The sequence below is a fragment of the Sinocyclocheilus anshuiensis genome, unplaced genomic scaffold, assembly GCF_001515605.1.
Source record: "Sinocyclocheilus anshuiensis isolate Anshui unplaced genomic scaffold, SAMN03320099.WGS_v1.1 scaffold62, whole genome shotgun sequence".
In the NCBI taxonomy this organism is placed as follows: domain Eukaryota; kingdom Metazoa; phylum Chordata; class Actinopteri; order Cypriniformes; family Cyprinidae; genus Sinocyclocheilus; species Sinocyclocheilus anshuiensis.
The window spans coordinates 1562765-1590355 of record NW_015544180.1 but is presented as its reverse complement, the minus strand read 5'-3'; the positions used below and the strand labels follow the sequence as shown (position 1 = coordinate 1590355).

Here is a 27591-nt window from a genome sequence, read left to right as displayed (position 1 = left end):
AAAAAAAGTGTTACCTTGCCAAAGCACTGACAGAGCCCACTGATCTAATGGCGTTGTTGAGCGCCCCAAATGCAAACTTTGCATGCAACAATCAGGCAGCAATTGACAGCACTCTGATCTAGTAGCATACAGTCATCGTCAGATTGACAGTACTCTAGCCCAATAATGTTGGGGAATCCAGTGGGGGCGGCAGTCATATTTCAGGGTGACCGTGCCACTCTTTATCACAACCCTGTTAAAAGTGCCAGTGTGTGCGCTCATTGGCGCCCCTTCAGCTGGCTATGCCTAGAAACGGCCCTGCGTGCGGCCACCGTGACGTCACGAGGGCGTTCCCTCCCTGTGCGCCAGGTGCGTCTCACCTGAGCTCGGCAGTTCTTCCGCTAGCGACAGGAGCAGCAGCATCCTCCTCCTCCCGAAGATGACGGCGCTGAGGTGCATCGGCAGCTGCCTGCCGTTATTCGTCATGGCGATCGTCTTCGACATCCTCGGTGTGGTCCTGCTGTTCGTCGGGATATTCGGTAACGTGCGGATGCACGGCGTGTTTTACGGGGATTTCCTCATCCACACCGGCGCGCTGGTCTTGTTCGCCAGCCTGGCCTTGTGGCTCATGTGGTACGTGGGGAACATAAGGGTGAAGGATGAAGGTTTGGCGCGCAAATCGAGCGCCGCGCACAGCGTCAAAGAGCTCGCGAGGAAGCTCACGGAGAGACTGTCCAAAACACACCTGAAGGACAGCACAGGTGAGAATTAAGCGCTTTATTGTTTTAATGATGCTGGCGAGAACTCAGAGGCCAAAACACCGACGTGAAGATCCTATAATGAACCATTAAGAACCTTTATAAAATTCAAAGAACCATGTAAGCATGTCAAAAATCATATTAAGCCAAAATGTTCTTGATAATACAAAGAGGCGTCAGTTAAACCTAAAGATGGACATGGGGGAAAAGTGGGAGGTAAAATCAACTTCTAGGCTATGTCAACACTTTTAGGTTCTTTAGCAAAACTTTTGCGTTCCCCCGAGAATAATTAGTTTCTCGAGGAACCGCAAAAGAGAGAACGCAAAAGTAGCCTTTTGAAATATAATTTTTCCTCCTATCTATCTCATTTTTTTCCCATCACCATCTCCGTTTAAAGAATCACTGAAGAACCTTTAATTTTTAAAAGTGTCTCATGAATCATTTTTCTTTCTTAAATCCTTTTATGATTAAATTTAAGATTAAATAGGCCTACTGATGAAATAACCATCACCAGTCTGTGCCCACTCTTGTATTTATGTGTGTATTGATCTATATGTTGAAGCTTATCTATTATTTTTGCACAGGTGAGAAAACAGGAAGCAAAGCTTCCACCATTCGAAACATAACGTGGGGAAAATCCACCTATTTCCCAGGACACAAGGATCTCGAATCGGATATGATCAAATGTGATGAACTATCCAAAGAAAAATCAGATGATGATCAGTTAATGTGCTACCAGAATCAAGGGTACGAGGACGAGGAGTCATGCAAACCAATCCAGGAGGAGACAGATGACCAGACCCGGTCAGAAGACGGTTCTGAATCAGATGTGAGCAAATGCAGTGAAGCGTCTCAGGAGAAAAAGCCTGGAGATGATCAGTTCACCTGTTACCAGAACGAAGGGTACGAGGAATCAGAATCAGCCGTGACCAAAGACGGTGAAAAACCTCATGAGGAGAAGCCAGAGGATCAGCCAGAGAGCATTGATGTTCTGCTGTGAAAAGAGGTGAGTTAAAGTAACCCTAATTGCTCAAATAATAAAGCCACTGGAGTAAAGTTAAATTCAACATCATAAACTCGCAGTATGTGACTCTACACAGTTTCATGCTATGCACATGGCATTTTCATAAACAAACATCCGTGTGTTTCTATTTTAGCTGGTGTGTAATTGTTGACCAAGAAAAGCTGCAAATCTAAACCTACATTTTAGGTTATTTACATAATATCATAATGTATTATTTCTTGTATAGTTATGTACAGTCTTGCATGTATCATTAATAATTTTTGCAGTATTTTTATCATTCATTTAAACAACATCATCCTTGACCTTTAATATAGATGTGCGTATAAATGTATAAATTGAAGCAAACTCACTAATTCATTCATGAATTGGAAACTTCTCATACTTACCAAAGTTTAAGTTAAGCTTGTTTTCTTTTTTCTAGGTCCTTAAGCAATGACTGAATAACCGAGAACCTTCAATAGTCTTCAAACATTTGCCATCAGCAGTACATCTAGAGATACTGCGTACAACTCAAATGATACTATATATATGCTTTAATATAGTAAAACACAGCTGTCTGTTGTGTTTCTGTATGGGGGTTGAAGATTCTCATTGGCCTGATATCTATAAAGCAGGGTGGCTGATATAATGCTAGAATACTTTTAATGGACACCAAATTGGTGAAATGAAGCGAACTCTTACTTTGCACAATATTTACTCAAAATTCATTAGAAGGATTTATAATGCTTTGGCAGAACTGTTGGCAAATTACCTCTAGAAATGGAGGTTACATCAGCCAAATTTTGATAATCCTAAAATGGCCAAATATTGTCTGATATATAGCCATTCAATGTGTGCTGTGTTTTTTTTTTTGATGATATTCTGTGTTGTAAAATGCTGCTCAGGCACAGCCCTTGTTTTTGCACATCCTCATATGTAAATTCATGCATCAGCTCATGCATGCTAGGAATCCATTTCCCTTTCAAAGTGGCAGCTGAGCGCTCATGCAAACTCCTCCAGAGTCAAGCCATTTCATTTGTTAGTCGATCTACACTCGATGCTAGTGTCATCAGTGACCAAACCAGTCCGACAGCAAATACAATGGACTGAAAATTCATTCAAGGGACCTGTTGGTTCATCTTGGCACACAAACATTTAATACTGCACCAATACGGCAAAAAAAAACATATTTTTTTCAAGTATATTTTTTAAATATTATAGTAGTGAGCGAGTTATGTGAACATAACTGTATATGAAAAAATTGCATGATTTATGTAAATGTAAAACACATAATCTTGACATGCCAAGCAAATCCTGACTGTGCATACTCCCTCTTTCACTCACAATACTGTAGTTGTCGTTTTAACCGATGCAATATGAAATGCATGTAAACTTAAAGCCCAAGTTTGTATAAACAATTAAATCACATTTCACCCATATGACTCTATTTGTTTTTAGTTCATGTGGTGTTTGCTTAGTCACTATTGCTATATTCTTACGGTTAGTGATTTGATCTAATGCCTAACCGGCTTTGAGTGTTGGGGTTTAATCGTCAAATTGAATAATGCCTCAATTTGTGTGGCTTCCTGAAATGTGAAAAGTCTCTCTGTGACTCATACCGGTTATTTAAGTATTACGTAACTGAGAAAACAACTCGGCACAACTTGTAATGCGGCATCTGCGCCGGTGCTTTGACGAAGGCTCTTCTCTGTCTGTGGAAATATCTGAATCTGTTCACAATTGTTTATCTAGCAGATGCACCGTCATGGTGATGAGAACTGTCTGAGGAATAATATGTATAAAAATAAGTCTTGGCCTTTTCAGTAGGCGTTCGCCAGGCAGTTGAACTTGTTTTGGTGGTTGCATACCTGCCGTCAAAGAAATGCACTGCGTAAGAATGTGGGTGAGCTGCTTTATAAAAGTCTTGTGGAGGGAAAGTTCCTGTCATTCGTTTTTCAGGCCCATCAGCCTGCCGTACATCCGTCGGTTCTCCTTACTTGAGCTTCTCCAAGATGGACTGCAAGGAAAGAGTGGGACGCTGCTTCCTCTTTCTTTTCTTGGCCGTTCTTTTCGACGTAGCTGGACTAGTTCTCCTCTTCGTTGGCATTTTTGCACCCATCAGTTTTTGGGACTTGTTTGTCCTGACCGGACCAATCATCATCTTCCTTAGCCTGGTGTTTTGGATCTTTTGGTACCTGGGGAACCTGACGGTGCCGTACCGCGAACTCCTACCCAAGTGAGCATGGATTGGAGGAGAAATATGGACTGGAGAAGTCGAACAAATGAACTTCAGGAAGGTGAAAGGACTCCGGGAGTCACTGAGTGACTAAAACAAAGGATGAATGACGTGTCACTTGAAGGCCTGCTGCGGAGTCAATTGTTGGATCACCATTGTCTTGGGAATTTAAACTTTAACAGTGATTACCATCTCAAGATGCTTCCAGAATGAGAATGAAAGTGGGGTGACATAAGATAAATCCTGTCAATGACTTTTAACAGCAAAGAATTGGACAATTCGACCCCAAAAATGCAGCTACTTCAATAAGATTCCCAGTTTCGCCATTATTCATCACTTCATGGTTGTGAAAGATTTATTTTTTAGTATCATGTATAGTTCCTTCCTCTATTTGGAAGATCCTGTCATGCACTTTATGGAAAACATTGGAAAACCTCAGGTGAACCTCTGAAATGCACTATGGTTATTGCACTGTACTGAAAACAAATGATTGATTTATGATTGATGTCTTTCCTTTTCCACAGTCTTTTGCCTTTATATAGAGGTTTACAAAAAGCTGTTGTCATTATAACCAGTATAACCAATAAGCACAACAAATGTTGATGCTGAACGTGAACACTTGTACTGAAATGATGCTGTGGTTATTGTGAATGGGACACATACGTTTAATTTATAAAACGAAGTTCTTGTTTGGTCAGTGACAATCAGAGGCGTTGTCTTTTATAGTCTTTTGTTTTGGTCAGAGATGTCTTTCTGAAAACCAGATGAACTGGAAATGCCAGCGCAAACATCAGCATTGAGCGTGAGAGATCCACCCTGTGAGTGTGATATGCAGGATATTTTTACGCTGTTATTTTGCATGAGGTGCTTCCCTGTCATGGGGTCCAGCATGTTGAGATCATATGACCAGCCCAAATCTACAGATTCCCAAACAGAATTTTTGAATGCAGAATCAATTGATCATGGGTGAGTTTCTGTGATTCTACATCCACACCAGTAGGTGTCAGTATGAAGTCCACTGTCACGATTAAACAACTAAACCCAAAAATGGACGTCAGGGAAAAGCAATACTGAATGCAAATAATAAAATGCAGCTAATCGTATAATCATGAACAAATGACATGCCCTCATGCACAAAACAAGAGCCAAGAGCATGAAAGCATTGCAAAATGTTAAATTGTTCTATTCAGCTTGTGTTATCGTAATGATTTTGATTATTGTTTGGTCATGGTGAGCTACATAAGCACTGATTACCCTTTGAGGTTGGCTAATTGAGGTACAAGATCTTCAAATGGGGGTGAGAACTCCAAAACAGGAGTCCTCCCTTTGACAGACAGACACATGACACATATGACACGATTTGTTTTCCCAAACCAGTTCAAAATTACGCCCTGCAGCCGATACAAAATATTTCATTGGTCATGTCAATCACAGTGCTGATTTCCTACACAATGCTACAATCGCTCCCCAAAGATCCACCATTGACCGGCTATAACTCCAGACTTACTTTATATCTCACAATTCTGACTTGTTTTCTGAAAATTGTGAGGAAAATGTCTAAACTGTGAGAGAAGATAATTTTAAGATATTTTTTTTATTCTGTGGTGGAAAGTCGTTCATACTTATGCATGATTTATATAATTATAAGATTAAATATAAACAATTATAACCTGTAAAATACTGTATACAAGCAGCAAATTCCCATTATTCTGGTTATTCTGATTGATGATGCCTGAAATGTTGCCACCAGATGTTTTTTTACAGTTTAGGGGTTGGACTGTATTTGAAAAATTCTTGTGAAAGCTGCTAAAATCCCATTCTGCATAAGTGGGATGTTGTCATTAGCCGCAGTCCTCCAGCTGAGTTATTACACCGGTTTCCTAAATGGTTCCTGTAAGAGCTTTCCAATGTAATTGTTGGCTTTCTGGAGTGCTGAATATTGATTGCTCTGCTCTTTATTTTAATAACCCATGAGCATGCATCCTGGTGGTCATTAGTAGATACCGAACATACCACAATGAAGCACAAAAAGCAATTTATGTGTGCGTGAGAAGAAAGAAAGAGAAGCCATACAGAAGAAGAAATGCTAATGACAGCAATAATAAGATGAGGCCAGCCAAACAAGTAATCATATTTCATCACATAAGGATTGCATTTCGAATGGTCCACATAATTAATGTGAAAACTAATATGATGGCATAATCCTTCCATTCCTGCTTGTCCAATATGTTGACGCTCTCAAGTCCAAATATTGGAAGATGTAGATGGGTTTGTTTCTTCATCAGATTTTGAGAAATGTTACATGACTTGCTCAGCAATGGATCCTCTGCAGTGAATGGGTGCCGTCAGAATGAGAGTCCAAACAGCTGATAAAAACATCACAATAATCCACAAGTAATCCACACCACTCCAGTCCATCAGTTAATGTCTTGTGAAGAGAAAAGCTGCGTGTTTGTAAGAAACAAATCCATCAAGACTTTTTTAACTTCAAGCCATTTCTTCTGGCTAATAATCCATGATATTGCTTTCTCCAGTGAAAATGTCATCTCGTCTGAATCAGGAGAGAAATATGCACAGATTAAGCACAGTTTACAAGCGAAAAACAGTCCAAAACATTTCTAAACAAATATGTGGGTGGATTTTTATGTGAGAGATAACAGGAGATGGCCTTTTTCACTAGAGGAAGCGTTTTTATGGACTAAAATGTGACGCTTTATATTTTAAACGCCATCATGTGCGTGTTCAGTCAGTTTGGGGTCAAATCATGAAAGTCTTTCCATAACCAGACTCTGAACACAAAACCCTTGTGTAGTTTTGCTCATCTGGATAATAAAACAAAGCAGTCCAATAGTTTGAATATGCATTAGGTTAGGTGGCCTATAGTGAGAATTGTTTTAAACACGCATGACCCACAGTAATCAATTGTCACTTACATAACAAAGGAAGCTCCAGACAGATGGATTTGAATTACATAAACTCAGTATGTTCCTCATTTCTAAGTCGCTTTATTGAAGTGTCTGCTGAACGAATAAATGTAAATGTAGCATCAGAATAACCATAAAACTTTCCCCATAATATACAATGAGTGCTATTGTTGTTTTCAATTATGTGCAACTTGTACTTATCTGTTAACATCTCAAAAATGTGTTTTAGGGTTTGTCTCGATATGACTTGAGTGTCATTTGCCTGCAGATTTGTCCAGTGGTCATTTGAGAGGTTCAAAGGGATTATACCAGAGTCAAATAAACATTATAAACAATAAACGTTTGCTTGCACTGTCATTTTATTTGTGAGAAAGTCACCATACAATCTACTAAAACAAATGGCAACAGTTAAACGTCTCCCTCTAGTGAGTAAAGCAGAATTAACTAGTCATTTAATACTCATGTTGAACAGACAGTAGTAGGCAGTGTCCATTTACACCGAGTACAAATATCCAGTCTTTTTTCAAAGACTATTTCCACCCACTTACCAGACAATTTACCTTTAATACAAATAACTGCTTGCTAATATTTACACTTTGTCAATTGCACTTATCACTATTTACATTTAGTAATAACATTCCAGTCATTTTAATTGTACAAAAACAGCATGCTATTGTAAACTGGTGTAACTTTGGCTATAGAGACAAAACGCATCCTCTGAACTGTGCCTCTGAATCTGCCCGACGTTAAAGGACATCGAAGGCAATAGCTATATAAACAAACATTTGTGTCATATAAGTTAAGTTATTGTCCTTATACATGAAATTGGTCTTGGACTCAAAAGCTGCAGTAGCCTAGTAGCCTACAGAACAACCACACACAATAATAACAACAAATTAAGAGAGAGAGAAACTTAAAATACCATCACAGTTAATAACGTACTATTTAAAATCCTAATAGATACGGGTATAAATGAATGTGGATCTTGTGTATTTTCGTTGTGTGTCTAGCGAGGCCAAAGATCAATTTTCATTCAAGGCTGGACAATAAATTACAACTAACTAACTAATACTGTGGTATAGGCTATGCTGGTATAGTAGCCTAGTGCAGTGAATCTCAACCTTTTGGCGTACCAGACCCCAGTCCAATTCAGAACCATCCTCAAGGACCCCCAGAACAAAATTCAAAAATCTATGTATCATTTGTGTCTTTGTGAGGACCAAATGCAGTCAAGTATAATTCAAGTTAGTTGACTTGTCCAGTATTTGGTCATATCATCAGCTATATTGGATTTTTCTTTCATGGGAACATGTCATGTCAAAATATACAACATTTATACAAAAAATGTATATAATTGTATATAAAAATACTTTATACGGACCCCCTGGCCTTACGTCAAGGACCACTAGGGGTCCACGGACCCCTGGTTGAGAAACACTGGCCTAGTGTCAGGGCCGGCGTGTGCATTTAGGCGAACTAGGCAGTCGCCTAGGGCGGCAGCACAGTCAGGGTGGCAAAAAGGACAGAGATTTTAGTTTATCTTTTGGGCATTCTTTGGAATTATTGCACTCATATCAACGAGTTATCACCCCTTAGTTATTCTAACTCTAAATTAACTTAGCTTCATAGTAATGCCGCTCCCGCGCTGTGCCCCACCTGAGCGGCGTCAATATCACATGCAAACCACCCTCATGTAGCCTACTTCCATAAATGTCATCAAAATGAATAAAACTATCTGGACATAAATGACTTTTGCTACTGGTGATGTCTGATGAGTTTTAAAGCCCGACACGTGCTTCAGAAAGGTATAGCCTATACTGTGAGAGAAAACGTGGGGGAGACACAGATGGATACATCGTACATCCAAAAAAAAAAAAAAAACGGTTTTGAACCAAAACCGTATTTTGTTTGTTTTAGCCAGGTAGCCTAGATATTTAGACTTTATCATTTATAACGCTACGAACAGTGTTTAATTTGTAAATTGCGAGGTCCCGGAATAAAGCGAGTTGACGGATCCAGCAAGTGATCAGAGGATGGAGAGGTAATGGAGCATTCGCGCAATCATTTAGTGGACCCACTTAAGTGATTACCAGCTTGCATCAGTTGCTTTTATAGTATGCACATATACTCTAAAAATCATGGTTATTTTATTGCAAACATTTTTTTTGTGTTTGGGTAGTTTTTGTGTAACCCAGCTCCTGGGACAGGAGAGTCGCAACAACCCAGTGTTTGTAATGAGCGCAGATATTTTGCATTCTCTTCAGGTGAGAGTAGTTCTCAGTGCAGCCGACTTGCATTCCTTTGGTCAAATATAGGTTTGTGTATGTTTTATTTAATCTATAAAACAGTTTCTTTGCTGTAAATCATTTTATTTTATGCAAAGCAAACCAAGTCACCTAAACAAGCCGCATCAGTCTTTTTGCGACGATTAAATGTTTCATTTTTACTTCTAAAATGCTTGAATGTAAGAAATGTTGTATACACGTTTAAACGGTAAAATATGTTGTATTAAGAACTGTATTTAACTAAAAGGCATTTAGAGAAAGAAAGAAAGAAAGAAAGAAAGAAAGTCAAAATAAATGAAAAACGAAACGAAACCAACAGCAGTTATTGAACACCGAACTAAAAATAATTATCAAAAATAAATAATCGTTTTCGAATCAATCTCAATCTCTTAATTTTGTGTCGCCTAGAGGTTTGCGTCAATAAGCTTAAATTAAAATGTCTTTGGTCTGCGCTCTGGAAGTGTTCTGTTAATTCTGCTAAACTTTAATTACTAAAACTACAATTAAAACTGAAACTAAACTGTATAAAAACTAAATATGCGGGGGAGGTCAGAGCACTTGGGGGGGCGGTATTTTTTACATTTTAAATAGGGCTGTCAAGTGATTTAAAAAAAAAAAAAATAATTATTACATAATGTGCCAATTAATTAATCAAATTAATCTCAAATTAATGAGTTAATTAATTAACATGTACATCATGTGCATTAATTTAGAAAAAAAACACTGAATAGACATTACAAAAAGGCAGCTGAAATATAAGTAGCTTCAGAAAGAAATAGTTTAATTCAACATAAAAAATACAAATAAATAGTGTAATATGAAATGATTTGAAAAATAAACGATACTATGAATATAAAACTAAAAGCGCCAGTAGGTGGCGGCAAATCCCTGTCTTAAGTGAGTCATTAAATCATTCATTCAATCGATTCGTTCAAATGGCTGATTCATTCAGAAACGAAGCAAGTGACTGCCTTTATGAATGGTTCACTGAATCATTGATTCACTCGATTCATTTAAAAACGTGGATTCATTAATGAAACACCGCTGTGTGTTGATCTGAGACGCACAACAGTTCTCCTAGGGCTTTATTTTCATTGGTGAAATTACTGACAATGTGTCTAAAATGTAATTAGTCACACCTTTACCTTAATCTTCATTTTTAGGTAAAAACTTTTATGTGACCTATTTTTGTCTTTCTACCAGCCAATGATGATTCTGAAAGAAAGCACAGTGTTTGTTATAGAAACACATGCAGCTTTCACGCGCATCTGACTGACAGAACCGCGCACTTGTATTTCAGCGGTGCTGTTAATGTTATGGATATTTTAGCAAATAGTTTGCTCCATAAATTCAGTTCAGCCGCATTAAGTTGAAGAGGGTAAACTTTATCTCTCGATTGAATCTGCACGTACATTTAATGCCGTTTTGCCATGTTTGAAACCTGTGTATGAAAGAGCTTCTGTGCTGGTATTGGTCAACGTCACCAATGCGACAGAACTCGTCGCGGACGACGGAAAAAAAATTAAACATGCTAGTCTTTCTGTCGTGATGTCGTGAAGCATCGCAGATGCGGAGTCAGTTGTCGTCCTCTATGACACACTACACGTGCTGAAACGATGGAATCTTGCGTCCCGACGCCCATTGTCGTTTACGAATCCCCACAACACCCTATGTCAAGCAAGTCGTGGCAAAATCGGGCTAAAATCGTGTAGTCTGAACCGGGCATTAAACGTCAAGCATACACAACTTTAAAGCAGAAGTGAAACTAGCAGACTTGGTGAATCAGACCCCCCCCCCCCCATTTAATTGAATGCATTTAATGCTTTTGCAGCTATACTAGTGATTATTTTTTATTAATTTATTTTTTTACGTTGCAGTAGGAAAAAAGTATAATAATCAGAAAACACGCCCGTGTCTGGTTTATTTTAATGCAGTTGTACCAATAAACAAAATCTCCAGTCTTTCACATGCATCTTAAAGATCGTGTTTAATTGTGAATGTGAAGTGGGAGTTGAGCTCGCGCCGGCCCTGCCTAGTGTATCAGCTCTAAGAAGGAAATTAGGAGTACCATACTGCATATCCAAAAGCATGGGTCTTCTATAGTGCCATCACCATGGTAGACTACATGGTCATAAAAAAATCAAAATGAACATGGTGCTTTTTAGCAAGCGTGAAAGTATGTTATCTTCTCTATAGTTCCTCTAGGAGCTGCTATCGGGTGTGATGGGGTGTGAACGCGTCCGGGCGGGTCAGCTGCACTGTTTACAAACACCAGGAAGAGATGACGTCACCCTGCAGGAGCACGTGTTCCGCGTGCGCGTTCACGAGTTTAAAGATTTGACCTCTGCTTAAGGTTTAAACGACAGACGTTCTGCGCGCTGTTTGAGGGAAGGGGCATTTTCGCTCCTTCAAACGCGTTGGTTTTCATGACCTCCATGCCCAAAACGCACGCTGACGCCGCTGAGGATTATGGGGGAATCAGCGGCTGCAGGCGTAAAACGCGGAGTGGATTGACACGGGATTCTGCTCTAGGGCTACTCAATATCATCAGGGGTTATTTCACCCAGAGATACATTTTCTAGTTTCGAAAGATAAATTATGATGCGTTATTATAAAAATAGCTGATAAAAATGGTTATAAAAGTGAACTATTAGAATATATAAAATGGACGAGGAGTTAAAACCTTTTTATGAATGACGAATTTCCGTTTTAGCAACATTTTAAACATAGTATGACATTAATTGCATTTAATTTAAAGGCACTTGCAATATTCCCAAAGCCATTAATACGCATTAAGAACATATGAATAAAAATAAACATTCTATATTACACGATTCTAAACGGGTTTTATTTTATTATTTTTATTTAAAAAATACTTTAGTATTGTAATAAATCACACTTTTATTCTATATTCACTGTATTGTTTTTATTCGATAATTATTATATTATATTATAAAAACCATTTTAAGTCCATTCATGATGAATCTCCAGTCCAGTGTTGACAACTCTCCACATACATGCGTGTTGAGGCGCAGCGCAACCGACCTTCAATCCGCCAAGTCATCCATATTCCTCATTTCATTGGCTGCGATTGAATTACCGCATTCCTTAACGCGTCTCTGATTGGTTGGTTTACCTGTCAATCACAGCGCCCCCTCCACCAGCGCGCCCTGATTGGCTAATGCCCCTTTCCTTTCTTTCCGTGCGTGAATCGCGGCGGTGGGTTGAGTCGCCGCCGCTGATGCTGGTGTCTCCGGTCGGGCACGTTTACCGTTTCACCCCCCTTCATATTTACCATTCATATTTATCGTGCCCTGTTCCGTGTGCGGAAAGATAAAGATGGCAGCGGTGGCCCGTCTGGAGGGCCGTGAGTTTGAGTATGTGATGAAGAAGCGCTCGGTGACGGTGGGTCGGAACTCGTCGCAGGGCTCGGTGGACGTGAGCATGGGCCACTCGAGCTTCATCTCCCGCCGGCACCTGGAGATCTTCACCGCCGCCGCGGAGGACACGGGCTCGGGACCGGGCGGAGGAGAGTTTTATCTGCGCTGTCTGGGGAAAAACGGGGTGTTCGTGGACGGGGTGTTTCTGCGGCGGGGGGCGCCACCCCTGCAGCTGCCGAGAGTGTGAGTGATTATAACCTTCATCTTCTTCGTGGTCATCATCATCGTCTTCGCTGTTATTGTTGTTGTGATGCAACACCGGGAGCACGTGCTAGTGTCCTTATGTTGCACTTTTTTTTTTTCGTTTCGCTTTCAGAGCCTCTGGGCTGTGTCTCAAACCCTAGCGAGCTGCCTAACTAGACAGCATTCACGAGCGTCATGTTTACGCAGCGTTTCGGTCACTGTGTACAGCATCGTTTTTATACGATGCACGTAACATTTCTAATTCTCGTAAGTGCATGGAGCATGACAGACGTGTGAAGCATTTTTCAGCCACGGGGCGAGTGCAGCATTTTTGGACGCCATATGTGCATGCAATATTTTGGGGGTGTCATAGGGGCGTGCTGCAGCAGATTAGAGCATTACATGCGTGTGTAGGACGTTTTTGGGCCATCATTGGTATGCAGATATTTTTCAGGGCATTGCTTTCAACAGTTTGGGGTGTTACAGATATGTGCAAAATTTTTAGGCTAGTGTACCAGCATTTTTCAGCAACAATAGGTGCATGCAGCATTTCGGGAGTCATAGGCGTGTGTAGCAGTGTTTTTGAGCAACAACAGGCACAAGCAGCATTTTGGGAGTCATAGGCACATGCTGCTGCATTTTGGGGTGCATCATAGATTCTTGCAGCAGTTTGGGGTGTTATAGTTGCATGCAGTATTTTGGGCATCATATGCATGTGTAGCAGCATTTTTGGGCATCATAGGCATGTGTAGCAGCATTTTTGGGGGTCATTGGTGAATGCAATAGTTTTGGGTCATCATAGGTGCATGCTGCAGCAAATTAGAGCATCACATGCATGTGCAGCAACATTTTTGAGGGCATCATGGACATGCAGATTTATTGGGGTAGTATAGGTGTTCGTAGCAGTTTGGGGTGTTATAGGTGCTAGGGCTGGGTATCGTTCAAAAATGTTCGATTAACCCCTTAGGTATCGAAATTTGGTACCGAACGACGAGACGTTTTTCGATACTCGATGGTATCGAGGCAATTCGGTCGGTGCCTAAAAAGTATCGAACTCGATACCCAGCCCTAATAAGTGCATGCAATATTTTGCATCATAGGAAAGTGTAGCAGCATTTCTGGGGAACAATAGGTGCATGTAGCATTTTGGGAGTCACAGGCACATGCTGCAGCAGTTTGGCCAATCATAGGCATGTTCAGCAGAATTTGGGGTGCATCATGGGTATGTGCAGCATTTTGGGGTATAAGGGGTGCATGCAGCAGTTTTGGGCATCATAGGCAAATACAGCAGCATTTTGAGGTGCATCATGGGTATGTGCAGTATTTTGGGGGATAAGAGGTGCATGCAGCAGTTTTGGGCATCGTATGCATATGCAGCATTGTAATATAGGTGCACACAGCACCATTTTTAAGCATCATAGACAAATGCAGCAGTTTTAGGCATCATAAGCAATGCCCTAAAGATGCTGTCTAGGTAGGCAGTTCAGTACGTTTTCAAGCACAGTTTCACATTTACATGCATATTCAGACATATGCATGCAAATATCACCTGTAATAATTGTCAGAAATGTGCGTGAAAGAGAAAATGTGTGTTTTATCATGAAATAATGCATGTTGTTTTGTCTCAGTTGGGAGTGTAAAATCACTCCAACTGAGACAGTTGGAGTGAGATTTGTGTTAACTAGGGGTTTGGGGCTTATATCCTGACTCTATGCATCGTATGCTCTTTGTTTCTTAAGTGCTTATGTAGCTTTTTTTTGGTGCATCTCAGAAAAGCACAGCCTGTCAGTTAGGTTTGCTGTCAGCTGTTTCCATTTTCTTTATTTGTTTGTTTTGAGAAGATGTTGGACATCTGGGCGTGTTGACATTATCCTAAAGCCGACCTTTGGATGGTGCATTATCTGTTTTGAATGTCTGATTTGTGTTAAGTCTCACCCACAGCATATTTCAGAATGATTTTGCTGTGTAGATTTGTATCTCTCGGGTATCTTTTTTTATGCATGTCATCAAATCACAGCGTCGAGCATGACTGTAGTGCACACTTATCCCTTAGCTTTTTTAAACACATGACCCACATATCTCAATATAACAACAAATCTGTTGCACCCTACAGTGCCAGCCTTAAAAGCAATTTTGTGCACAGACATTTTCAGCCCTGCAAATCTTTCTGTGGAATTCTGCACAGATTTAAAAAGACATATCACCTCTAGATGTTCATCTTGATATGCGGTGTCACATTAAGAGTGAAGTGAGCCCGTAATAGTTTGGCTGATTAGCGCTTTCTAAATATGGAGTCCTATGGAGTTGCAGAGAGATTCTTTGATGTCTTTGTGCTGACAGACATGAATAAGGCTTTTTTTATAGCCAACATCTGTTTTAAAAGCTAGGGCTCTATGAAATCTGTTTAATTTTAACCCAAATTCGATTTAATTTTTTCCCCAAATTTTGTATTTTTAATTTTAGTTTTAATGGTTTAATTAAATAGTATTAATCAAAAAGGATGTTGAATCCATTAAAGCGATAGTTCACCCAAAATTGAAAGTTATGTCATCATTTTCTCACCCTCAAGTTGTTCCAAACCTGTGTTTCTTTCTTCTGTTGAACACAAAAGAAGAGATTCTGAAGAATGTGGGTAACCAAACAGTTGACGGTAGCCATTGACTTCCATAGTAGTTTTTTCTATTCTATGGAAGTCATTGGCTACCATCAACTGTTTGGTTACCCACATTCTTCTTCTTCCTCCTTCTACCCACATTCTTCTTTGGATCAACATGAGGGTGAGTAAATAAACCATCCCTTTATATTCATGAAACTTTAGAAGAATAATTACATAATTAAAATGTTAACAATAATAGTGCCCTAAAATTTATATATAACATTATGTATAATTTTTTGGAAAGTCTGTGTTGTCTGTTGAAATTGTTCCAGGTTCTGTTTTACTATTTCATACAAATTTACGTAGTTTTTTTTTTTTCAATAGAAGTAATTTGCGGTTTTACATTCAGACACTAGTCCATATTACTAGTTCATTTTGATTAGGCCTAAGTGTACCAAGTTTTGATTCATTTATCCAATATTTTGCAGAATTCCATGACATTTCGTGTTATACAGTATATTCTGCATTTATGCATTCGCACTGTGCTTTTATCCAAAGTGACACCCAAAAATGAAAAATGTCATCTATTCACCCTCAAGTTGTTCCAAATCTGTATGAATTTATTTCAGCTATAGAACACAAAAAATATGTTGGTAACCAAAAAGTTAACAGTAGCCATTGACAATAAGTCAGTGAAACTAAACTGTTTGGTTACCAGCACATTCAAAATATCGTCTTTTGTGTTCAACAGAAGAGAGAAACTCATACAGATTTGGAACAACTTGAGGGTCAGTCAATTATGACAAAATTATAATTTTTGGGTGAACTACCTTTTTAAATTTCATTCAAGGTATACGTTTGGTATATATTCAAGGTATATTCTCTGGGAATCGAACCCATGACCTAAGCATTTAGACTGCCACTTCTCTGAAGATTAGAAAAGAGCCGCGTCCACATACTGCCTCACGCGCTGAGATAGGCCTGGACGATATGGCCAAAATTTATATCACGATACATTTCTTAATTTCGGTCAATACGATATAATTCCGATATTGATATGAACACTATTTATCTGAAATATAAATATTTTGTAACATTATAAATACCTTTATCATCACTTTTGATCGATTTCAAGCATCCTTGCTAAATAAAATTATTAATTTCTATCCGCACTGTGTTATGATTTTGAAACGTGCAGTGCTCATGTTTATTCAACGAAGTCAAACGGCACAAATAAATAAATGTATGGGAAACTGGTAATGTATATCGAAATATCGGAAATGTGTTTAAAAATCATATCACCGTTATTGAAAAAAATAATATCGCGATACATATTGATATTGAATTATTGTCCAGCCCTACGCTGAGACTTGCAGGACGTCCAGATGGTTTGTATGGACTATAATGGACAGCACGTTGGAGGTAGAGACGCTTTGAGTTTCAATATTGATCAAGAAGCTAAAGAGCATTTAATTAGTAGGGAGTTTCGCTCCGATTGGCTCTCTGTCAGCACAAAGAGCTGCTGACGTTTCCACAGATGTCATGATGAGGAAACAACAGAAACCATGGAGTTTTTCCAGTGTTTTTTGTCCTCCTTAGTAGGGAAAATCTGCGTAACGGATTCAAACATGGTGAAATGTCAAAAGCATCCTCATTTTATTTAGTTCTTTTGACATTTCGGGCCGTTCACCATGTAATTCAGAGCTCTAGACTACGCCTAAAACAGTCGCATTAGCAACCAAAAATATTAATTTGCGAGTGATATTTTTGCTGAGGTCGCCACTGGCGACTATGTAAATTTACATGTTATGATTAAAAAATTTGCATGTAATGCCTTTTTTCCTGCTTGTTTTGCGATCGTTTATAATCGATACTGATATGGCTTCTTGTTATCAAGATCTTTAGTCTATAAGCATTGTTCTGTTAATGCGTAAGCTTCATATTATTTGTAGCGCACTTGCTACTATGTCCATTATATGTATTATATGTCCAATAATTGCAATAAGCTTTGTGCTCTGTTACCTTTTAATAAACAAAGTATCAGCTTAAAAATTCTGCCAAATTCTTAACAAAATTCAAACAATAAATACCGTTTTGGCGCTCTTTAATTAAATGCATGAGCGATTCGCCTCAGTTCAAGCAGCACGTGAACCCATCATTTCTTTCTCTTTACTACTATAGTACGAAACAATCATGAATGGACATCAAAAGGTATTTTATAATATACAGTACAACTTACTGAAATGTCTCATGTAATAGCTCATTTTAGCTCATTAGTTTCAAACTGCGGAAAACGTGTAAAGCTTGTAAATAATGCCACATAACAATCATTTACCTTAGAATAACCAATCAGCTAGAAAAACAATAACTAAAAAGAGGAGAATTTTGCTAAATGTATGCGCTATATTGCATATTCATATTTTTACTTAACCTGTTGACATGATATGAAAGAAAGCAAGGCGCTAAAGATAAAATTCAACACTTCCTATATAATTGCATGTTACTAATGAAGAAAAACAGACTGGATGTGTGCAAGACATACGATAACATAGGATGCATTGAGGAGGAGCCCAAATTACACTCAAGGGCCAAGTGATGCTGATATAGTTATGATTTGTGATATTGGCACAAATTCAGTTCTCAAGTTGGGAAAGACGTTTAGTTCCAACTTTAAGTGAACCTTAGTTCCCAGGACATCTAAAGATGGATTAAAATGCTGATAAAGACAAGAAAAGATGGGACATAAACACATGGCAGTATAACTACACTGGACACGACAAAGCGACCGTTGAAAATCATTTGAAATTTGACGTGAAGTATTTCCCACATTGTTTATCATTATATTAACAGCAGAAAATATTCATTTATGTGCAGCAATATAACAATAAACAGCAATATTTATCTTCATACACACACCTATATAATTTTATTTTATTATATTTTAAAATGCCAAATTATTTGCTAATGACTTTGTTTTATTTATTTATTCATCATTTTATACTTCAAATATGCCTTCGTAGTGTTTGTAGTCCTGGTCTTTTCCTCTGAGTCTGCTGTAGACAAGACTAGACCGCTGGAGGAGTGAGTCAGGTTTTAATATCTGTTATAAAACAGAGTAGTGACTTTTTTCCTGTTGTAAGGCAGTGAGTCACAGGGAATGGGGTTGTTTCTGTCTGGAAAGTGTTAGGGTTTGGTGCTTTGGTCCGTCTTTGAGCACATACAGCCCTGCTGATGACGTCATCGAGTTTTAGAGTCAAATCAGTTCTCCTTCTCTCCTGTAGCTTTTTTTTTTTTTTAAGTGTTTACATGCCGAACATATTTCATATCTTCTGTTATTTAATTGAAATATATTTATTGTTGTCCTTATGGCAGATGAACAATGTAGCTGTTTTTCCTTGCCACTTCATAAACTAAGCCTTTTCTCCAGACATAAACAAACCCGTGAGATCCTGAGTGCTCCTTATTTTCTTTTCTGTTGCTTAATGTGAATGTCACGCCACATGCACTTCTGAAGTGACGACGACAATAAAAGAGAGCCAAGCGTCTGGTGGTAAAACAGTCAACAGTCATTGATCTCTTCATTAGTAGACTTTGTATGTCTGTGATTTGACTGACTAATGTCAGATGCACTTAAACAATGCGTCATGTTGCAGTTGCATTTTATTTGTTTAACGTTGTAACTAGTGTTGTCACGGTACCAAAATTTCAGTATTCGGTAATTCCAGGGGCTAAATATCACGTTAATGGGGTTGTTTATCAACCCGCGGACATGAAAAACAACCCGCGGCAACAGTGTTAAAGCAGCCCAATTCCGCAGGAAAGCCGCGGACTTGGCAGCACTGGGGATAGCTTTCTAATAGCGCATCAAGAACCGGGTTGACCGGGTACTCGGTACCACCGGTACTTAAAAAAACCTGGTACCGTAACGTTTTCATTTTTTTAGTACCGACTTGGTACCGAAATACCAGGTCTTTTGACAACACTAGTTGTAACAATGCAACGTGTTTTCTGTCGCCTTTATTTATATAGTGCTTTATACAATGCAGATTGTGTCAAAGCAGCTTTACAGTGAAAAACTAGAAAATGATTCGATGATGCAAACAGAATTACATTCTGCTATAAAGCAGCTCTAAACATGCATTTTTTGTAAAGTTGCTTTGAATCATTTTGAATTCATTTAAAAATGATCTAATAAGTTAATTATGTTGAGACGTAAACATGCATTTTCTGTGAAGTTACTTTGAAAAAATGGAATTGAAAATGATCCAGTAATTTTATTTTATTTATTTATTTTTTGGGGTAAACATGCATTTTCTGTAAACCTGATTTGAAACAAATTGAATTCATTTAAAAATTATCTAATAAGTTTATTATTTTGGGGGGTAAACATGCGATTTCTGTAAAGTTGCTTTGATTAAATGGAATTGAAAATGATCCAGTTATTTTATTTTATTTTATTTTATTTTTTTTTTGGAGGGTAAACATGCATTTTCTGTAAACCTGATTTGAAACAAATTGAATTCATTTAAAAATGATCTAATACGTTTATGATTGTGGGGGGTAAACATGCATTTTCTGTAAAGTTGCTTTGAAAAAATGGAATTAAAAATGATCCAGTTATTTTATTTGTATTTTTTTTATTTTTGGGGGTAAACATGCATTTTCTGTAAACCTGATTTGAAACAAATTGAATTCATTTAAAAGTGATCTAAGAAGTTTATTATTTTGGGGGGTAAACATGCATTTTCTGTAAAGTTGCTTTGAAAAAATTGAATTAAAAATTATCCATTAATTTTATTTAATTTTTTATTTTTGGGGGTAAACATGCATTTTCTGTAAAACCGCTTTGAAATTAATTGAATTGAATTGAAAATGATCCAGTCAGTGGGAAATAGTCAGGCAGGATAGATTAAATGACTTTTGCAACATCTTAAGAACTGAATTTTGTCTAAATTCTCGCTGTGTCTTATTGTTGCTAAACTCAGTCTGTAAAGAGTGTAAGGCTTGGCACGATTCCTGGGCTTTGAGCGGTGCAGACTGATGGGAGTCTCAACACTCCAACAATAGTCAAATACCTTCAGTGTCGTTAGTTAAGGCCACGGTAAAAGCTGTAGCGTGTCACTCAACCACTTTGGTGCTAAAATCTTAATGGGGAAAAAAAAAGGTTTTGCCAAAACTCGAGTGCTTAAATCTTTTCACTTTTACTTTTCAGCCATTTTTTTTGGAAAATTAACAAAAAAAACAAAGCAAAGTTTTTCGGTGTTTGGTCAAACCAGGCTTCCTGTGCGAGATCTTTTTGTAGAAACTGTTCTGGTGTTTTGTGGTTGAGAGATGCAAGGAGATATGCAGGAACAAGTCTGTTCGGGTTACACACACACACACACACACACACACCCCACAGGGAGGAATGTGAGGGCTTGAGGTCCCAGCATTCCTGTTTTAAAGAGTTCCTCGTAGTTGCCATGCCGGGATTGTGCTCGGAATGGCTGCCTGGAGCAGAAACACATTTAACATTCAATCCTGAATAATCTAATTACAATCTGCATGAACAGAACGATTGTTGGATATCTGACAAAGACAGCTGGCAAAGTTTAATGAATGTTTACTGAAAGAGTTTGAACATTTTATGTGAGAATGATTGTTATTTTCTTCTCTGAAATGCATTTGTTAAAAACTAGTACTTAAGCATTTCTTAAACATTAGATTTTTTTTTTCTATTGTGTCTCTTAAGTCACTCAGTTTGTAAATGAGTTGTGTTATAATTAAGTAACTGCTAAGTATCACTGCTGAATACTGAGTGTTTATGGAAATATTAATGGTCAAAGAGATACGAAAAAGCAAAGTTTTTCAAATGTTTATCTTTGAAATGCAAAGTAAGATATTTTTACAAAAACCTTTGTCACTTTATTGAAATTCCAGGCGACCAAAACCTAGAAGATCCAAAAACAGGGTTTCTGTAGATCTGAAAAAGGTCTTAAAAGTATTAATTAGGGATGCTCCGATCAGGATTTTTGCAGCCGATACGGAGTACCAATTTCTTGTCATGGTGATCGGCCGATACCGATGCCGATTCTGATGCTTCAAGCTTTATATAGACCGTTTCATCGGGCGCACGCGCCTGGCCCGAAGTTAACTTCCGGTCTGTGTTTATCAGTCTGGCTATGGCGCCGGCTACAAACGCAGTTAAAATTAAGGTGATGAGTAGACTGAAGTTGGGCTCAGGTGGTTGTGCTGTGGGATGCGTTTCCCATGCATTTATTTATTTGTGGCGCTCACCGCAATATCAAAACTGACGGATTTTCCAAAAGGTTTCGTTGAATAAACATGAGCACGTAACTGCACGTTTAAAAATCAAAACGAGGCGCAGGTGTTTTTATATCACTGTATTTCTGAAGGAAGACTAGCCTTAGAAAATTTTCGATGTCATTTTCATTTCATCTTGCATGTTATATGCCCGATAAAGCAGCGTTTGTGAGCTCAGCGCTGCTTTGTGTACAGCCATTACCGGGGGAACCTCTGTTTCTCCCGCTTTAAAGCACCTCCTGCTGGCAGAGAATTTATTTGCATTTTCAGTAAGTCTGTCTGATTTACGCACCAAACATATTTTGCTTTTCCTATATCCACGGGTGCTGCGGATAATCCGCGGTTCGGGTAATAAAAAATGCATTCTGATTATTTGCGGGTGGATAAAATAAATCATAAATGATGCAAATATTAACTACATTTTTTTAAATACATTTTTTTTCATGAGGCAGACGATTTCGTGTGTTCATTCGCTTGATCGGGAAGTTGCAGTGATAGAAACGCCGACATTCCAGATAAAGTTTGAAAGGAGTAAAGCCTGTGATAATGCTATTGAGTAGGCTAATATGGCCAAAGAAGTTATTTTGACACACACACACACACACACACCCCACAGGGAGGAATGTGAGGGCTTGAGGTCCCAGCATTCCTGTTTTAAAGAGTTCCTCGTAGTTGCCATGCCGGGATTGTGCTCGGAATGGCTGCCTGGAGCAGAAACACATTTAACATTCAATCCTGAATAATCTAATTACAATCTGCATGAACAGAACGATTGTTGGATATCTGACAAAGACAGCTGGCAAAGTTTAATGAATGTTTACTGAAAGAGTTTGAACATTTTATGTGAGAATGATTGTTATTTTCTTCTCTGAAATGCATTTGTTAAAAACTAGTACTTAAGCATTTCTTAAACATTAGATTTTTTTTTCTGTTGTGTCTCTTAAGTCACTCAGTTTGTAAATGAGTTGTGTTATAATTAAGTAACTGCTAAGTATCACTGCTGAATACTGAGTGTTTATGGAAATATTAATGGTCAAAGAGATACGAAAAAGCAAAGTTTTTCAAATGTTTATCTTTGAAGTAAGATATAAGATATTTTTACAAAAACCTTTGTCACTTTATTGAAATTCCAGGCGACCAAAACCTAGAAAAACAGGGTACAGGGTTTCTGTAGATCTGAAAAAGGTCTTAAAAGTATTAATTAGGGATGCTCCGATCAGGATTTTTGCAGCCGATACGGAGTACCAATTTCTTGTCATGGTGATCGGCCGATACCGATGCCGATTCTGATGCTTCAAGCTTTATATAGACCGTTTCATCGGGCGCACGCGCCTGGCCCGAAGTTAACGCGCCGGCTACAAACGCAGTTAAAGTTAAGGTGATGAGTAGACTGAAGTTGGGCTCAGGTGGTTGTGCTGTGGGATGCGTTTCCCATGCATTTATTTATTTGTGGCGCTCACCGCAATATCAAAACTGACGGATTTTCCAAAAGGTTTCGTTGAATAAACATGAGCACGTAACTGCACGTTTAAAAATCAAAACGAGGCGCAGGTGTTTTTATATCACTGTATTTCTGAAGGAAGACTAGCCTTAGAAAATTTTCGATGTCATTTTCATTTCATCTTGCATGTTATATGCCCGATAAAGCAGCGTTTGTGAGCTCAGCGCTGCTTTGTGTACAGCCATTACCGGGGGAACCTCTGTTTCTCCCGCTTTAAAGCACCTCCTGCTGGCAGAGAATTTATTTGCATTTTCAGTAAGTCTGTCTGATTTACGCACGAAGTTATTTTGTTTTATAAATAAATGTTAATTTAAGAGCAGCCCATGATCAGTGTATTATGCTACCGTTATCCCTTACGGCTCCGACGAGGTTTTGTTCCGTCCTCCATGCTGTGACACCTCACAAAAGACTATTTTTAGCCAAGCAGCGCGGAGAGCCGCGTCAGAAACGTGCCGCGTCTGGCTGATAAACACAAGCACTGACTAGAGCGGCCGCGATCAGCTCCGGTTCCCGTGGAGCCGTAATGCGCGTGTGCAGTGAGGCGCAGATCAGCTCTAACGTCACTGAATCTGCTGTTAAAAATGAACCATCCATTCATCATATCATCATGCAAAACATACACGACAAATAGCAAATTTTTCATTGTTTCTCGAAACGTCATAGCATTTCCTCACCGGCGATGACATGACTGCGGCGCCAAATCATTTATGTCCCCAAGCATCATGTACGTCGTCACGCGTTGACGTCATCAAATTGCGATCGGTTCGTGAGATCGGCCAAGTTAGTGAGTACCGATCGAGTCATAAAATGTGATTATCGGCCGATACCGATCTCCGGCCGATCGATCGGAGCATCCCTAGTATTAATTCACCCCTTTCACAGATTAAGGCCTTAAAGTCTTAAATCGGAGCAGAGAGTCTTAAAGTCGAGGCATTAAATGTTGCATGCACTGAAAATAAAATAAAACAAGCAAATTATTTAAATAAATAAAAATGTATCATACTCAGTATTTCTGTCTTGTTTTCTATCCTTAAATCAAGATACATTTACTTGAGATGCAAAATGAAGATAGTTGAAGTCTTGTTTTATGAGAAATTGAACAAAAGTAAGTCGGTTTGTGCTTAAAACAAGCACAAAACCTGTCAGTGGCATATATGAAAACTTGTTTCCGTTTGAGTTAAGTTGGTTTTTCTGAGCCCATTGGCAGATATTTTTTAAATCTTTGATACACAAATTAAGATACTTTTAATGAAACCTCCACTGACCTTATTGAAGTTTTGTTTAGCTGGACTTTCAATGGAGGGACATAAAACTTGCAGGTTTCATTTAAATTATCTTAATTTGTGTTTTGAAGCTTGACCAAAAGCTTATGGGTTTGGAATGACATCAGAGTTAGTAAATGATGACACAATTTTCATTTCATTCCAGTTAATATGTGTGTAATGTCTTAGTCATGAATATTTTTAAATGTAGTCGTTTAGTTTCAGTAAACTTTGTGGTTTGGACTAGAGAGGAATTTCTGTAAATTCCTGTGTCATGTAGAACATAAGACTCCGAATAGTTTTTTTCCACAACATGACCTCAAGGAACAGACTCGTCACTCCAGAGAAGTCCAGCAGATGTTGTTGATAAAGCGTGTCGGTCGGCTGCTCGTTCATGACTGCTGCCCAGTGTGCAGATGCTTTACTCGAGCACAAATCATAAGGCCAGATCATGAGCTATTCCTATCGGGTGTCTTGTTGCATGTGATTTGTTTATTGTCGTTTGTGTGGCACATTTCACTTCAGGCTCTAATCAAGAGCAGATTTGCCCACTATGTTTTTAGCTGCATCGCCCAGCCCTAGTGACATGGATTTACAGTATAGTGAAAAAATGAAAAATGGGAGTGAACTAAAATGGTCTTAAGTATACTAAACACTTCAAAAGGGTCAAAGGTCCCTTTAACTGTTAATAATGAACAGAATTTTAGATTCAGAACATATTAATTTTAGTTTCATTTCAATCTTAATTTCAACATTTACTAATACATTTTAAAATCAAAAGCTGTATCTGTTAACATTCGTTAAAAAAGTTACTTGAAATAAAATGCATTTAAAATAAAATAAAATATAAAAAAAAAAATCAACTACATTTCGCTTTTTTAATTTAGTTTAGTGTGATGTAGCAAAATAACTAAAACCGAAACTGAAATAAAAATTTATAAAAACAATATAAACAAAAAAACACTATGACGATCACACGCAACAAAATTACTCAAATTTAAAATGAAAATGGAAAATATTAAACTAAAAATGTTTCAAACTAATTAATACAAACTATAATAGTATCTCAATGATACTAAATTTGCACTAAACAGACAACATTAGCCGAGATGAATAAATGCTTTACAAATTTGTGCTCATTGCTCAGTCATGTTAGTTAATGCATTAACTAGTGCTAATACTAATGTGGTTTTGGTTGGAAAAACACCAATTTAATAAAGTTACATTCGCTTAATTTGGAAATTAGTTTAATGAAAACAAAAACGATTGTTGTTAACTGAAGAGTAAAAACAGGAGTTTGCAAAGGAACAAAAACTAAATTAAGTCAACAACAAAAACAATTAGGATCTATTTAATTGAGATGCAAAATGTTGCTTGCTTTTCAATAAACTTTTTTTTTAGCAGAATGGAAGTACTGTAATGCATAACTATTCATTGTCCAAATATACATAACAAAATACATTTATGAACAGTTGATATTATTTAAACTAAAATTGACAATCAAAATGAATTGAAAATAAAGTATCGCACAAGCATCAGATCACTTTTTGTAGATTGATGAGTTTGTCTGTAATGTAAAAGTTGAAACTGATTTCAGATCAGCACGGTTTTCTTCTCACGCATTTCGTTTCTTAAAGTTGAGTCCAGATGTTGGCCGTAACTTGCCTCGGGACGGTGCTTATTCCCGACACGTATGAATGTCTACTCTGTTCCTGAACGAAGGCAGAATGAAATCCTCCTTTCATTTGTTAGTGAATAAGCAGGATTTGGGGATAATTGAAGACGCTGGGTGTGATTGGTGTGCATGTGTGCCAGGTCTGCAGGGGCCTGGCTGGCGCAAATTTTAGTACAAGGTTTGGCACAGAAACACCTCTCCCAGTGCCAACCGTATGGATGGAGAGACTTTGGAGAGAGTTTGGATATGTTTTCTTTCCCTTTTGTCTTCTCGGGTTAACAAGTGGATGTTTTTGAATTAAACTGATATAAAAATCATTGTTGAGTCTTTCTACAGCAGTGTCAATGATTCATAACTTGGAAAAACTTGTAGCAATGTTTACTTAATTGAGAAAGACTGGAAGAGTGCATGCACTTTTCATTTTATTTTAATATTTATATCATTATTCATAATAATTTTGGAAGAATTATTTGTGATTTTATTCATGCATTTAATTATTATTTATTTTTATTTATTGTTTAGTTTGCGATGGAATGAAAACTAAATAGCTACATAATAAAAAAAACCCTCCTAATTAGATGAGAAGCATCTGTTTAATTGACATGCAGAATGTTTTGTTGCTTTTTCCAATAAAATGTTGTGGGTTGTCATCATTGGCAGAATGTAAGTATTGTGGGTGATGTGTTGTAAGAAAAGAAAACTTAAACTGAAATTAATACATAAAAACTGATCTAAAATAGTAGTCCAAAGACACAAACAAAATAACTTAATGAAAAATAAAAAAAATAAACTGAAATTGGAAATCAAAATGCATGAAATTAAAATAGATAAAATTGCACACATGCCAGATCCGTTTATTATGACTGTGAGAAATGTTTTAATAACTTGATATAATTTCAGTGATTTAGTTCAACCTGTCAGATTCAACGAACTGATTCCAAACAATTGATTCAACAATTAGTTTGCATAAAAAATGCTCATGTAAATCTCCATGTTTCTTAAATTGATTTATTAAAATGTATGTAAATGTTGCTGTTTATTGCTATATTGTTGCATATAAGTTAAATATAATTAATATTGTAAGAGATATAGTGAAAATTAAATCATATATATCAAAAAGCTAAAATTTTATACAGTGATGCATTATTAATAAGACAGTAAGTGTTTAAAGTTAATTCTGCTGGTATAAGGAAACAGTTGAAGTGATCGCGCCGGTGCGCGAGCACACACACACACACACACACACACACACACACACACACACACAAAACACATAAGTTCCAGCATTGCTAACTTGACAGCACAGTTGGTACTTCATCAAAATAAAATACAGTGAACCAAGCATCAGCGCGCCCGCCTCTGTGTCACCGTTGGAGCCCGAATGCGACTGAAGTACAAAGCCTATAATTTACATAATAAATAATAGTTTAGCATTCAGATACGTAA

The 27591-nt window shown here is 37.8% G+C and overlaps 2 protein-coding genes across 3 annotated transcripts in view; both read left to right on the top strand.

Annotated features, from left to right (window-relative positions):
• The first annotated feature begins 386 nt into the window (after positions 1-386).
• LOC107696327 (uncharacterized) lies at positions 387-2592 on the top strand. Its single transcript, XM_016496609.1, has 3 exons — positions 387-740; positions 1322-1743; positions 2183-2592. The coding sequence occupies exons 1-2, from the start codon at positions 419-421 to the stop codon at positions 1735-1737; spliced, it is 738 nt and encodes a 245-aa protein (XP_016352095.1). The 5' UTR covers positions 387-418; the 3' UTR covers positions 1738-1743; positions 2183-2592.
• Positions 2593-12106: 9514 nt separating this feature from the next.
• The window catches only part of LOC107696365 (forkhead box protein K2-like), a 29885-nt gene continuing 14400 nt past the window's right edge, over positions 12107-27591 (top strand). For both annotated transcript variants that reach the window (XM_016496667.1, XM_016496666.1), the window contains exon 1: positions 12107-12808. In XM_016496667.1, coding sequence (XP_016352153.1) covers positions 12525-12808 — 284 coding nt within the window. In that variant the 5' untranslated portion in view covers positions 12107-12524. The remainder of the gene's footprint in view (positions 12809-27591) is intronic.